Source organism: Podarcis gaigeae (assembly GCF_964106915.1).
Source record: "Podarcis gaigeae genome assembly, chromosome: 13".
NCBI lineage: Eukaryota > Metazoa > Chordata > Lepidosauria > Squamata > Lacertidae > Podarcis > Podarcis gaigeae.
The window spans coordinates 5,007,696-5,023,169 of record NC_139689.1 but is presented as its reverse complement, the minus strand read 5'-3'; the positions used below and the strand labels follow the sequence as shown (position 1 = coordinate 5,023,169).

Sequence of the window (15,474 nt, the reverse complement as noted above, 5' to 3'; positions counted from 1 at the left end):
GCTGCGCACCTGGTCCTTCGGGGGCACAGTTACCCCATTCAGGACCCCATTCAGGTCCTCTACATCCGCCCGTCCCTGTCCCCCAAGAAGAGTACTTCTTTCTTGTCAGGATTCAACCTCAATCTGTTAGCCGCCATCCATCCTCCAACCGCCTCCAGATACTCACACAGGACCTTCACTGCCTTCACTGGTTCTGATTTAAAAGAGAGGTAGAGCTGGGTATCATCCGCATACTGATGAACACCCAGCCCAAACCCCCAAACTGCCCAGAGAAAAGGGGCAGTGGAGAGTCTTTGTGCAGCCTCAAGGGGCAACAGCTCCTTCAGTCTGCCTTTCAAATTCCAAAAATGAGGGGTACAAGAAAGTTGCCACGTGACTTGGGAATTCAAAAAATATATTGGTTAGATTAATATGATTTAGTTTTGCTTGGCCAGTAAAACTGCAGAAAATAATTAAAAATGATCGCCAAGTACTTGCAATTATATTATATATTGTTATTATTATTAGGCATTTTCAGAAGATAAAATTAAAATTCTTCGGTTTCCCGAAAGCAGTTCACGTACTTCTTCATCAAATGTACACTTACCAAGCTAAATGTTGCCCAACCCCAGAAATAATAGTAAGTTTAAAATCCTCAGACTCCAAAAAGACCCCTCACTGAAGAAATTTCCAAAAAACTCCCCTCTAAAATGACACGCCTTACTGGTGGATCAGCCCTTTCCCCAGAACCATCCCAGGAGGCCTCGTGAATTGAAGCAGTTAGCAAGCCCATCACATTTATCTATTCTATTTTATAAAAATACTGGTGCTAGCAGTATAATTGTAAATATATGTGCGTGTATCAAAGAAGTTTGCAGCACTGGAAACATAAAACTCTGCCACAAAACCTGTTGCCTCCACTCCAGACCTATCTTCCCGCCCCCCCAAAAAAACTCTAGTGCCCTCCCCTCACTGGAGTGCATCCATCACTGGGCCTGTGGCCCTTGAGCCTGGGAAAGGTTCCCCAGAAAAACCTGACACTCTGACGCTGCGGCTGCTTTTAACAGCCTGGGGCGATTCTATTCCCACTCGATGCTTCCCTGCAGAGACCCCACAAATTAGTCAAGGCCACTCAGTGGCACCCCTTGGCGAGAAGGGTGCCCTAGAGCACGTGCAAAGCGACGGCCTCAAACCAGAGACTCCCCCCCCCCCCGCAGCCACATTGGGCTTAGAGGGCACCATATTGCGTTTACCTATCTGGCAAAATTTCTCCTGCTGGACGGGACGTGGGAAGGGGCAACCCATGCCCACTGGGGCAGGGGAGGGGTTCTGTGGGGCCCTGCGTCCCACTCAGAGTCTTCCCTTTCCTCCGCTTCGAACCCCAAGGCCTCCTTGCCTCCCTCCAGCTGCCAAGTCCCTTATCTGGGCTGACCCTTGCCCCCAAGCCTGCCCCGGGAGTTTGCAAAGAGGAGCGGAGCTACTTTTCGGGGGGGGGGGGGAAAGAAGCAGAGACAGACCAAGCCCTCCGGGAGCAGAACTTTTCGGGGAAGCCGTCCGGCACGCACCGCGCTTCGACACCCTCCATTCCGCACAGCTGCCTCCGTTATCAGGACTGACTTACTCCTCCCTCCTCCCCCAGTCTCCCATAGGGCTCCCTCTGCCCCCGAGACACAATACACCCTCCCATTTGTGATGCAGATATCTGCAAACCACGCTGCTGAGAGTACGACCGAAAGGGCTTGCGAGCTCTCGAGCCATGCTGCAAATTGGTTTGCTCATTCAGTCTGCACCCGGCCCTTTCTCCAAAGACCCCTACCCCCGGCAACTGAGCCCAGCGTGGGAGAAGCGGAAGGGTGCGGGAAACAGAGGGAGGAGGCAGGAATGGGGACGCTGAGCGCCGCTCCCCCCTCTGATGCGCACCAGGTGTGCTCTTAAAAACTGCCCGTGGCGCACCCTGATGTGCAAGTGCTCAGAGGCAGGCCAGGTTTAAAGGAACAGGTCTTCCGGGTGTCTTAGGGGCAGGGCTGCAGCCTAGTTGGCAGAGCGTCTGCCTTGCAGGTGGAGAATTCCAGGTGCAATTCTGGCCCGGCTGCCGATTAAGTCTCCAGGCCCAATTCAAAGTGCTGGTATTGTAAAAGCTGACATGGCTCAGGACCGCAATACTGCAAGGACCCATACAGACCGACCCGGACCCTGAGATCATCATCCGAGCCCCTTCTTTGTGTGCGCCCTGCACGAGAGGTCCAGAGGGTGGCAACACGAAAACAGGGCCTTTACTGCGGTGGCGCCTCTGCCCAGAGAGGCTCACCTAGCACCGGCATTACAGTCATACCTCGGGTTGCAAATGTGATCCATGCAGGAGGCACATTTGCAACTTGCAGCGTTCTCAGCCTGAAGCGCTGTGTTTGTGCATGCACGTGACGTCATTTTGCACTTCTGCGCATGCGCCGAAACCCGGAAGTAACCCATTCCGGTACTTCCGGGTTCAGCACGGTCTGCAACCCAAAAATGCGCGACCCGCAGTGATTGTGACCCGTGGTATGAGGTACCTCGGGTTACATATGCTACAGGTTACAGACTCCGCTAACCCAGAAATAGTAAAGGTAAAGGGGCCCCTGACCATTAGGTCCAGCTGTGGCCGACTCTGGGGTTGCGGCGCTCATCTCGCTTTATTGGCCGAGGGAGCCGACGTCCAGCTTCCGGATCATGTGGCCAGCATGACTAAGCCGCTTCTGGCGAACCAGAGCAACACATGGAAACGCCGTTTACCTTCCCGCCGGAGTGGTACCTATTTATCTACTTGCACTTTGATGTGCTTTTGAACTGCTAGTTTGGCAGGAGCAGGGACTGAGCAACGGGAGCTCACCCCGTCACGGGGATTTGAACCGCCAACCTTCTGATCGGCAAGTCCTAGGCTCTGCGGTTTAACCCACAGCGCCACCCGCGTCCCTTAGCCAGAAATAGTACCTCAGGTTAAGAACTTTGCTTCAGTATGAGAACAGAAATCACGTGGCGGCAGCAGGAGGCCCCGTTAGCTAAAGTGGTGCTTCAGGTTAAGAACAGTTTCAGGTTAAGAACGGACCTCTGGAATGAATTAAGTACTTAACCCGAGGTACCACTGTACAGGGCTTTAGGCACCAGACAAAAACGTTCCCCTTTACCCAGGCCTTCAGATATTAAATCTACGGCCTGTTCTGTTCAATGTGGGAGAGACACTGTTACTATGATTATTTTATTAACATGCCGTGTGTTGTGTTGTTGTTATTACGCTGCATGAATTACGTTCCTGCTGTTGCGCACTGCCCTGGGATCTTTGGATAAGGGGCGGCATATAAATGGAAGAAATAAAAAAAATTATAATCCCCGGTGTCGTCTCTGGGGAGGGCTGGCACAGATGCCCAGCCTTGAACCCAGGGAGAGCCACTGGTGCCAGTCAGAGTAGGCCAATGGTCTGACACGTTAGGGCAGGGGTCAGCAAACTTTTTCAGCAGGGGGCCGGTCCACTGTCCCTCAGCCTTGTGGGGGGGGCAGACTATATTTGCGAGGGGGGGATGAACGAATTCCTGTGCCCCACAAATAACCCAGAGATGCATTTTAAATAAAAGGACATATTCTACTCATGTAAAAACACGCTGATTCCCGGACCGTCCGTGGGCCGGATTGAGAAGGCGATTGGGCCAGCTCCGGCTCCCAGGGCCTTAGTTTGCCTACCCATGCTTTAGGACAGCCTTTCTCAACCTGTGGGTCCCCAGATGTTGTTGAACTACAACTCCCATCACCCCTAGCTCATGGATGATGGGAGTTGTAGTCCAACAACATCTGGGGACCAAAGGTTGAGAACCGCTGCTTTAGGGGGACGCTCCCTGTGTACCTCTATGCCATGCCTGGCTTGACCCACATCCACCCAAACCCATTCCTTTTCTGAATGCCCCCTGCCACTCAACCCTGCCACACACCCCACCTCCCAAACCCCACTGGGCATCTTTTCCCCGGCCACAGGGTCCCGGAATTGAGCACACAACCTTTGCAAGTTTGAGGATGAAACCGCAAGAGGCCATTCCCAAAAGGAAGGGGGCAAAACACACCAGAGGAGGCCTTTTCCCAGCATCAAAATCCGGCACGCTACCACGTCACAGGAGAAACGGCAAGGGGGGAAAAAGAGTCAGGCGCATCTTGCAACCCAGGTGCTTCGCTTTTAAATAAGGAACAAGTTTCTAGTCCTCATCTGTGCGAAGCATGTGGGCCCTGCCTTAAATAATTTTGGAAGCTAGCAAGCGGCAACTATGTAAGGTTCCAAACAATAGGGAATCAGTGCAGCTCAGGCAGAATTCTGCCCAATTTTTTAATTTTTTTAAAAAATGCAGAATAGAATAAGAGAGATTCCAGGCCGTATGGGACTCAGAAAATCCAGCCCCTCCTGGCTACCCAAGTAAAAAGCAGTAAAGGTAAAGGACCCCTGGACCATTAAGTCCAGTCAAAGGTGACTATGGGGTTGTGGCGCTCATCTCACTTTCAGGCTGAGGAAGCCGGCGTGTGTCCACAGACAGCTTTCCGGGTCATGCGGCCAGCATGACTAAACCGCTTCTGGCGGACACCATGATAGAAACCAGAGTACACGGAAACGCGTTTACCTTCCCACTGCAGCGGTACCTATTTATCTACTTGCACTGGTGTGCTTTCGAACTGCTAGGTTGGCAGGAGCTGGGACCGAGCAACGGGAGCTCACCCCGTTGCGGGGATTCGAACCGCCGACCTTCTGATCGGCAAGCCCAAGAGGCTCTGTGGTTTAGACCACAGCGTTGTCCAAGTGTGCTCATTCAAGCTGGGTGGCTAGGAAGCTGCAGCCTTCCGGGTGATGCCAGACAACAGCTCCCATCATTCCCTACTGGCTGCTGGGAGTTGTAGTTCAAAACAAGCTCTTTTTGTGCCAGATTCGGTTGGGTCATCTGGCAGGAAAAGAGCTTCCAAGCTCTCCGCCTCAGTTTGGAGGCAAGGCGTTCTCAGCACATGGGAAGCCTAGGGATGCTCATGAGCTAGAGATCTCAGAAAAGCCTGTGAGAGACACCCCAGAGCAGTGCACTAATATGCTTTGCGTTAATACCAGGAGAGAGGGAGCAGGGATTATTGGTTTGTTGTTCCTATTTCTGCTATGCATTTTGTGGTTTTTACATTGCGATTTTATGTTGTGAACTGCCCCGAGATCTACGGGTGGAGTGCAGCATGCAGAATTAATAAAGAAAACAAAACACCGTATTTTTTGCTCTATAAGACAGTGGCGTAGTGTGGGTTGTCAGCACCTGGGGCAAGTAAATTGCACCCCCTAACCCGTGGATTTGCGCCCTCTAACCCGTGGATTTGCGCCCCCTAACCCCCAGATGTTGTGCCCAGTACGGCCGGCCCCCCCTGCACCCCCCACGCTACGCTACTGCTATAAGACTCACTTTTTCCCTCCTAAAAAGTAAGGGGAAATGTGTGTGCGTCTTATGGAGCGAATGCAGGCTGCGCAGCTATCCCAGAAGCCAGAACAGCAAGAGGGATTGCTGCTTTCACTGCGCAGCGATTCCTCTTGCTGTTCTTGCTTCTGGGATTCAGAATATTTTGTTTCTTGTTTTCCTCCTCCAAAAACTAGGTGTGTCTTATGGTCTGGTGCGTCTTATAGAGCGAAAAATACGGTAACAAAGCAGCCACTCACTTGCTGGCCCGCACCACTTCGGCCGCCGAATGGTTGATGGTGAGGTCACCCAGGGGGATTCTGCGCTCCTCCACCTCGGAGGCGATGAACGTCTCCTTGTCTCCGCTCTCCACCTTGATCAGCCGGATCTTCAGCTCCTTAGGCGGCCCTTCCGTGAACGAGCGCAGCTTCAGCAGGTCGGCCGAGCACACCACCGTGGAGCCCGTGCCAACGGCCCCTTCCTCCTTCTTGCCGGGGGGCGGCCGGCGTTCGGGCTGCGGGGTGGCCGGGGGAGGCGGGGGCGGCTTGGCCCCGTTCTCCCGTGCCTGGCTCTCCGAGCTCTGGACGTCGAGGCTGCCCAGGATCTGACGGTTCTTCTCTTTGTGGGCCTTGCCTTCCCGGTGCCGCCGCGAGCCGTCCTTGCTGGAACGGCGGTGCCTCCGGTGCTCCCGGTCCCGCTTCCGGGACTCGTCCTTGGGGCGCTGGGCGGGAGCCGGAGGAGGGGGCAGCGGGGGCAGCAGCGTCACCGGAGAGGAAAGCGGAGCGGGAGGGGGCTGGGGCGGGAGGGGGGGCGGCGTGGCCGGAGAAGCGGGGCTCTTTTCCCTCTCTGCTCGCTCCACCAAGGTCTCGCAGGCCCGGCTGATCTCCTCCAGCACCTCTGACTCCGTCTTGATGGGTCGGGGGGCGGGCGGAGGGGGCGGAGAGCTGGCCGTCTGCTCCCCCATCGCTCCCGCGGCCCACCCTTGGCTTGAGGTAGAGAAGTGGGGCGCGGACCCCGGGCTGGCGCCGGCCGGAGAAGCGATCTTAGCACCTGGGGGGGTCAGCGGCTTGGGTCGGTAGGAGTGCTTCTGCCCTTCCAGCATGTTGGCCAACGACTTGAGCAGGGAGGCCGTGCTGTGGTGGGGGAACTTGCCCACCCCGCCAGCGGTGGCGGCAGCCGCCTGGGGCCGCTCCTCTGGGTCCCGCTTGCCGTAGCGGTACAGGCAGGGCGGCTCCGGCGGGTCCTGCCCCGGTGGCTTGGGGTAGTCAAAGGAGGCGTTGGACGGGGCGGGGGGCTTTGGTCTGGCCAAAGGCGGGGGGCTGGGGAGCAATGGGGCAGGAGGCGGGGGCGGCGGAAAGCTCTCCTCGCGCTCCTCCTCCCCGCGCAGGATCGATTCGTCCAGCATCTTCATGATATTTGCCAGGCCGTCCGGCAGGATCTTGGAAAACTCGGGAGGCTCCTCAAACTGGTCCTCCAGCTGGGGGCTGGCGAAGCCAAAGAGCCTTTCGTGCTGAGGCTCCGTCGCGGGGGGCGCTGCCGAGGGCTCCGGCGTCTTTGGATAGGAGGCCCGGGGCAGTGGCGGGGGCGGTGGGGGCAGCGTTGGTGGCTGAGGGGGGGCTCTCTCCGGGGACCCGAAGGTTCCTGAGGTAATCGTGGGGCTCTCCGGGGCCGAGGCCCTGGCGCCGCCGGAGCCCTTCTCCTCCTGGGTGCTCTCTGGCATCCAGTAGTCAGCGGCTGCTGGGGTGGGTTCGGGGCTGGCTGATCTTTGGGGGCTGGCCTTCTCCTCAGCCCCTTCTCCGGGGAGCGAGAAGGGCCCTTTCTGGCTGCTGGCGTTGGAATCCTGGAAGCTGCGCCCCGAGTCGCAGGCCCCGAGAGGGGAAGCGTCCCCCTGTGGCAGCGGTGGCTCCCCACACCCGAACAGAATATCCCCCAGGGGATCGCTGCTGGCTTTCACTTCCCCTCCTTTGCTGCCGAACGCTGGGCCCTTCAGCCAGGGCAAGGGGGGTGCTGGCGGAGGAGGCGGGGGCAGAGGGGGTGGGGGCGGCGGGCACTGCGGAGCTGTGGGTGGTCGTGCAACTGCTGGTGGAGGCCCCCTGGCGATGGGCGGAGGAGGAGGCATGCGAGAGCAGGGCAGGTTGCGAGGGGCAAGGCAAGGAGCCGGCCGGGGTTGCGGCGGCTGCTGCTGCGACTGCGACTGCTGCAAGGGTGCTTTGCGGCCCCCGTTCTCCTGGGCGGGACTGGATGGCTCCAATGCCGGCGTTTGGTAATGGTCGGAACCCTGCGGGGTGGACAGAAGGAAGAGCCAATCAGAAGGGATCGTCCTCCCCACCTCCCAGGCCTAAGACTCCCAACTTCACCCTGCGAGAGAACAGGCTTCTTCACATGCCGCCTACCCGTCAGACTCAGGGTCCCGCCGTTCTGCTCAGGTACGCTTTGTGCTCTAGACCATAGCTGTCAACTTACAGATTCAGCAGCCAAAATAAGGGATTTTGCTATTGTAAAGAGTACATACACTGGTAGGATTGACAGATGCTACAGCGGCGCCGCCACAACCGCTGAAGCGCCGCCCTTCTGCGTCCCTCCCCATCCCCTCCTCTTCCTCCTCCCTCAGGCTGCCTCCTCAGCTGCCACCACCACTGCCGCCTCTGGGCCTGCGGGCGGCGTGGGCAACTCTCCCCCCCCTCTCTCGGGCGAGGAAGGGCCAATGGAACTCCTTGCGCCAGGACAATGGCGCCAGCATGAAACCCGGGAAATTTAAGGGACATCATCAATAAGGGACGGCAGCGGGACACAGCGCTGGGATAAGGGAGTTTCCCGCCAAATAAGGGACAGTTGACAGCTGTGCCCTAGACTCATCCTCAGCGACCCCTGCCCTATAGAAAGCATTATTCAGAACAGCTGTTGGTGCAATAAAATGGTGCAGCCCCCTCTCTGTGGGGCTGCCCTTGATCCGGAAGCTGCAGAGCAAACGCTGACAGGAGGGAGGCCTCGTCAGCATATGTCACCCATGATCAGGGATATGCACCCGTTGCCAATTTGCTGCTGGGCAAAGTTCAAGGTGTTACTATCAGTATATACAACCCTTAACAACGGGCGACAGTTTTTCCTATGAAACTGCCTTTCCCCACTTTGCCGCTTCGATCGGCAGAACTGTTGCCACATAAACCCCGTTCCGCGTTTATAAGAACCTGGTTGCTTAGTGCAGCAGCACCTATGAAACTTCGGAACTCCCTGCCTATTGATAGCAAGCAGGCACCTTGCCCCTGTTTAGAAAAGCCTACCTGATTAGAAAGATGAGGCAATTTTAATCTGTTCTAGCATTTTAACTTTTGTATGTCTCAGAATCACGGAACCAGAAGGGACAATGAGGGTCATCTGGTCCAAATCCCAAATCTTTTCCCCAATGTGGGATTCGAACGCATGACCCCAATGGCCTCACGCTCTGCCAACTGAGTTATTACTAGTGTCGTGATTTTTCCCCCCCTCGCTTTATCCATTTTGTAAACCGCCTTGAGGTATTTCTTTCCTTACGACAGAGCGCGGCCTAAATTTCATGAAAGAAGCGGATAATAAAATCCAAAATGGCAACAACCAATTGCATGTTCAAAATGCAATTGGGGCTGTTTTAATTGATGCGACAAAAGTGGGCGAAACTGATCGGCAGTTTTGGGAGCCGGCGCCCGAGGCCTTGCAACGCTTGCTCCGATTCCCGGACCCCCGCGAGAGCCCCCCTCGCCCGCGCCCCCACTCACAAGGCAGTCGGGGTTCGGTGGCCCCCGCGAGGTGGTCTTGCTGGTGGCGGTGGTTCCTCCTCCGGGGTTTGGGCGCGGGACGTAAGGCACGCAGGCGGCGGTTGCTGCTGGTGTGGCAGTGGAGTCTGAGCGCACCCGGGGGGCTCTGCCGTCTCTAAGGTCACTTCCGTTGGGCCGGGCCAGGCAGCCATGGCTGTCGAGAGGGGGCCGGTGTGCTGGAGGGGTGCGGGGGCTGGGGGCCATGGCCGGCAGGCGGTGAGGGGGCGGGTGGGAGCCGTAGGCGGGGCAGGGGTAGGGGAAGGGGTGGGCCACCGAGTTCCTCTGCTCCTAAAGAGAACAGGGGAGACAAGGAAAGTCAGGAGAGGGGACCCAAAACCGGGGGGGGGGGGGAAACACCCAACTTTGTGAAACGCAGGTGTTCTTCACATAATGCATAAATCAGCCTTTCCCAACAGGGTGCCCTTTAGATTGAGCGCCAGCCAGTACACCCTGGGGCTGATGGGAGTTGGAGTCCAAAATGGCCGTACTGGCTGAGGACTGATGGGAATTGTAGTCCAAAATGGCCATACTGACTGAGGACTGATGGGAATTGTAGTCCAAAATGGCCATACTGCTGAGGACTGATGGGAATTGTAGTCCAAAATGGCCATACTGGCTGAGGACTGATGGGAATTGTAGTCCAAAATGGCCATACTGGCTGAGGACTGATGGGAATTGTAGTCCAAAATGGCCATACTGGCTGAGGACTGATGGGAATTGTAGTCCAAAATGGCCATACTGGCTGAGGACTGATGGGAATTGTAGTCCAAAATGGCCATACTGGCTGAGGACTGATGGGAATTGTAGTCCAAAACAGCCATAGTGGCTGAGGACTGATGGGAATTGTAGTCCAAAACGGCCATTCTGGCTGAGGACTGATGGGAATTGTAGTCCAAAATGGCCATACTGACTGAGGACTGATGGGAATTGTAGTCCAAAACGGCCATATGGGCTGAGGACTGATGGGAATTGTAGTCCAAATGGTCATACCGGCTGAGGACTGGTGGGAATTGTAGTCCAAATGGTCATACTGGCTGAGGACTGATGGGAATTGTAGTCCAAACGGCTGAGGACTGAAGGGAATTGTAGTCCAAATGGCTGTACTGGCTGAGGGCTGATGGGAATTATAGTTCAAAACAGCCACACTGGCTAGGGACTGATAGGTGGCACCAGTTTGGGAAGGGCCAATTTTTCCTTCCGATACGTAACCATTCAGACTCTTGCGTTTCCGCATGAATTGGAGGCAGAGTTGAGGGCCCATCTATGAGGTGGGTGGGAACAGCTAAGGTTATACCCTACCCCACACTACCCGCTTCCCAGGGCCCCCCACCCCCATGCAACCCAAACCCAGACAGATCTGAATTTGAGAGCGCCGCGAGGGGGAATGGAGCAGGCACAGCAAGGTGTTGAAGCCCCCTCAAGCAAGCAAGCCAGCCAGCCAGTCTACCCTCCCCTCCCTCTGCAAGGGAAAATCACGAGAGCTAGAAACTTGTGGGTTGTTTTTTAATTTAAAGGCAGCCGATTCTAGGACATGGAAATGCCCAAAATATTGACATTGCCTATGAATACAAAAGCAAGGATGGCAGAAGAGCGGCGGGGAGGGGAAGGGTCAATTGCCCCTCTAGTTGACGCCACCAGTTATCTGATAAGAACTAAATGACATTAATGATCGCAAAGGTTTGCTATGAGGGTACAATGAGGGTAAGCCAGACTTTTGACCAGGGGGAGGGCGTTTCCGCCTGCCCGGTGGTGAAAGAGGCCAGGCCGATGTCCATGGGCAGGGGGTGGATGCAGGTATGGTGGGGGGGACAGCCTTACTTGTCTCTCTGGGGCAGCGACGTTCTTGCGCTCCTGCCCCCACGAGTCTCCGTGGAGGGGGTTCCATAGTCCCGGCTTGGGCAGCTGGTAGTGGGGGTTGCCAGGGACACCGGGAGGGTGCTGGCACACCCCGTTACCATTCTGCGTGCGCCAGGAGTGGAGATTTGCAGGGGGGGGGGGAGAGAGGAAGGGGGGAGACAGCGAGACAGAAAAAGCAGAGGGGGAAGGAGAGAGAAATGGGGGGAGATGGTCACAGCGCCCAACATCAAGAGGCAAACCCCTTCCCCAAATCCCACCTTCGTACGGAGAAATAAACCTGAGCCGCCAACCGAAAAGGGGCAGGGAAGTGTCCCCCCGCAGCCCCGGGAAATTTCAAACAGCACCCCCCCACCAATGGCTCATGCAACGAAACGGCAACATCTTCCTGCAATTAAATCACTACACCCACCCCCAGAGCAAAGCGTCGAGCAGCGAGCCCTGCGAGTGGCGCCAGGGCGTCTCGCAACAGCCAGGGCAGCGAAGCGAAGGCAGCCAGGCCAGTGCCAAGCGAGAGAGCGGGCTTGGGGCAGGATCTGGGCTGGCCCCACGGCGCAAGCAAGCAAAGCGGTGGGAGCGTGGCAGTGGGTCTGGTTTACGGCGGTCCTTTTTGCCCCCAGGGTTCCCGTTCCCACCCCCGTACCTGGTCAGGACTGGTGCTCCTCCGCCTCTTCATAGGGGCTGGCATGTCCTCCCCGTGCCCCGGGTGTGGCGGGTGCTGGACTGGGGCGATTGGCTGGACCACGGGGGGCTCCATGGGCGGCCCAGGCCTCTTCAGCTGAGGGTTGCGCTTAGCAGAGAAGTTCCTCTTCTGGAAATTTGGGGAGAATCGGGGAGGAAAGAGGGATTTGCAAAGGGTTGTTTTCGTTAAACGCGAAGGCGGCAGCAGGGGCAGCTCAGTCGGTAAAGCATGAGAGCCTTAAATCTCTAGGTTGTGGGTTTGAGCCCCACGTTGGGCAAATAAATTCCTGTACTTGAGCGGGTTGGACTAGATGACCCTTGGGGCCCCTTCCAACTCGACAATCTCGTGATTCTATTTGAAAGAGGCAGGAGGTGATCCACAGCCACTGAAGGGTTTGGCAATGGCTTCAACAAAACTCCCCACCAGCTCCCCCTGGCTCTGGCGAGTACAGGAAGTGATAACGAGGCTTCCAAGTTGTCCCCCAAAAATTAGCTCAACGATGGTGAAATGGGGAACGAGAGAATGGTGGAGCTGTTGATTTGTTTTGATTTGTTCTTAGTTTATTGCTTATTTCATCACCTGAAGTTTTCAAATACAGTGGTACCTCAGGTTACATACGCTTCAGGTTACAGACTCCGCTAACCCAGAAATAGTGCTTCAGGTGAAGAACTTTGCTTCAGGATGAGAACAGAAATCGTGCAGCGGCAGCAGCAGGAGGCCCCATTAGCTAAAGTGGTGCTTCAGGTTAAGAACAGTTTCAGGTTAAGAACGGACCTCCGGAACGAATTAAGTACTTAACCCGAGGTACCACTGTAGTTGGTTTTTTTCTGTTTTTACTGAAAAATTTATTTTTTTATTTTCTTGATAAATCGCCTAGAAGTTTTTCTTTTTTTCTACAATTAAGCGATATATAACTGCTTATAAAAATAAGCAGGTTCCAAGTTGTTTGTGACAGATTACCTCAGATTATTCCAAAGATGTGACAAGAGGGAAAAGTGACCCAATCCACATTCTGTTATCTTATCTATGCTAATTAATTAAAACAGCCTGTCAGCCTGAATCCACATCCCCCAACATTTTGAGGCTTCTACGAAAAACAAATGTAAGTGACGCTTCATGTATTTCACCTTATATAAAGATTTGTTTTTTTTCTTTTAATGTGTGTGTGGGGGGGGGGAATACCATAATCTGTAAAATTCAAAAAGGTGAAAGAAATCTTGAACAGTGCAGAATGAATCACACAACTTTAGTTGCCCAGTGAAAACGTTCCTATTCAATCCGGCCTTTTGGGCTGATTTAACATTTGATAACCTTTAAAATGTGTTGTGGGAGATGGGGTTATCCGTTTGTTCTTGTTTTTATCATGCATTTTGTGCTTTTTACCTTATATTTTTATACTGTGCATGGCCCTGAGTTCTACGGATAACGGTGGTATAATAATAATAATAATAATAATAATAATAATAATAATCAGAACCTCTGAGGCGGATCTCAATGCCAGGGGCAGGTTTGCACGGGGGCAATGTAACTTGGTCCCAGCCCATTTTAAGGCTTTTGAAGTTATAATAATAATAATAATAATAATAATAATAATAATAATAATAAATTTTATTTATATCCCCCGCCCTCCCCAGCTGAAGCCGGGCTCAGGGCGGCTAACAACCAATAATAAAAACAAGTTGATTGAAATACAACTTAAAAAACAAGGTTAAATGCAACAATAAAATGCAGCATGAAGTTATTACTCTTGCTGCAACAGAAGAGACACACACTGTTAAATTCAGAACGTCAAACCACCGACATCCACAGCATCACTGGTTTGCCCTCGAGAATGAGGGGCAGAGCAGTCAGAGATGCTGAGGAGAGGCAGAGAGGAGAATTTTTGGGGGGACAGGTGAGAGTCCCTCATTGGCCACCACTCACCTCAAGGTGCAGGAGGTTCCAGACTTGTTGCAGGGGGGGCAATGCTTTCGGTCGGTGGTGAGACGACCCCGAGTGATAGTTCCACAGCTGAGCCTGGAAAAAGTCACAGAGAGAGCCGAAAAGGACGAAACGTACAGTTATAAAGCAAATAAAACCGGTTAAAGCAAGGGATGTGTGCAAGGAATCATACAGGAAACAATCAAAATTAATTCCAAGCGTTAATAATAATAATAATAATAATAATAATAATAATAATAATAATTTATTATTTATACCCTGCCCATCTGGCTGGGTTTCCCCAGCCACTCTGGGCGGCAAACAACAAAACACTAAAATACAATAACCTATCGAACATTAAAAGCTTCCCTAAACAGGGCTGCCTTCAGGTGTCTTCTAAAAGTTTGGTAGTTATTTTTCTCTTTGACATCTGGTGGGAGGGAGTTCCACAGGGCAGGCGCCACCACCAAGAAGGCCCTCTGCCTGGTTCCCTGTAACTTGGCTTCTCGCAGGGAGGGAACCGCCAGAAGGCCCAATTCCCACATAAAGTGCTTGTAATGAATGAAATGGTAGTGGTTAGGGTGTCAGACTAACCCCCCAGAAGAGAGGCCAGGGTTCAAATCCTCGCTCGGACAAGGAAAGCTCCTGGGGTGAACTTGGGGGCCAGTCACTGACTGTCAGCCTAACCTACCTCACAGGGGATTAATGGAGATAGGAAGAAGAATGGGCATGCCCACCTTGAGCTCCTTGGTTGTTGTTTTTTTAAACAAAGGTGAGACATGGAGGCAATAAAATAAATACTAATGCCCCACGGAGGACCTTAAGGTCCATAAATAGCAACACCCTAGAGGTCCCGGGCCCTAAGGAAGTCAGATTAGCCTCAACCAGAGGCAGGGCCTTTTCAGCACTGGCCCCGGCCTGGTGGAACGCTCTGCCTCATGAGACCAGGGCCTTGTGGGATCTGATTTCTTTCCACAGGGCCTGTAAGACAGAGTTGTTCCGCCGGGCCTTTGGCTTGGAATCAGTTTGATTCCCTCCCCCTCTTTCTTTTTCCTTTCTCCCCCTGTGATGAGGCTGCATTTTAATTTTAATGCTTTAATGTTGTATTTTAATCTTGTTTTTTAAGTTGTATTTCAATCAACTTGTTTTTATTATTGGTTTTTAGCCGCCCTGAACCAGGTCTTTGCTGGGGAGGGTGGGGTATAAATAAAATGTATTATTATTATTATTATTATTATTATTATTATTATTATTATTATATTAAACATTACAGATTCAGAATAGGATAGAGAAATACCAAAGATTTGCACCAGGGAATCAGTTACCCTAGTGCATTTTGTAATTTCATAAGCCAGGGGACTCGGTTGCCCAGTTGAACCTTCTACTGATTGCGGTATTTCCATGTACGGTTACTCTCCTGTTACTTTTCCGGAATATTTCCTACCAATGATTCACTGGGAGTGAATTTCCGCTACGTCTGCTGATAATTTGCTAATTTTATTGCCCAATGTTATAAACAGACTATTGAATAACCTAGTACATTAATTTCATGCAAGCTGTTTATTAAAGGTAAAGGTAAAGTGACCCCTGACCATTAGGTCCAGTCGTGACCGACTCTGGGGTTGCGGCGCTCATCTCGCTTTACTGGCCGAGGGAGCCGGCGTACAGCTTCCGGGTCATGTGGCCAGCATGACTAAGCCGCTTCTGGCGAACTAGAGCAGCGCATGGAAATGCCGTTTACCTTCCCGCCGGAGCGGTACCTATTTATCTACTTGCACTTTGGCATGCTTTCGAACTGCTAGGTGGGCAGGAACAG

The 15,474-nt window shown here is 53.5% G+C and overlaps 1 protein-coding gene across 1 annotated transcript in view; it reads right to left on the bottom strand.

Moving 5' to 3' along the window:
* KDM6B (lysine demethylase 6B) overlaps positions 1 to 15,474 on the bottom strand; it is a 74,873-nt gene that overhangs the window by 26,517 nt on the left and 32,882 nt on the right. The window contains exons 8-12 of the mRNA XM_083706500.1: positions 13,662 to 13,754; positions 11,700 to 11,867; positions 11,021 to 11,161; positions 9,164 to 9,490; positions 5,672 to 7,689 (exon numbers count right to left, since the gene is read on the bottom strand). Of these exons, the coding sequence (XP_083562626.1) occupies positions 5,672 to 7,689; positions 9,164 to 9,490; positions 11,021 to 11,161; positions 11,700 to 11,867; positions 13,662 to 13,754 (2,747 nt within the window). The remainder of the gene's footprint in view (positions 1 to 5,671; positions 7,690 to 9,163; positions 9,491 to 11,020; positions 11,162 to 11,699; positions 11,868 to 13,661; positions 13,755 to 15,474) is intronic.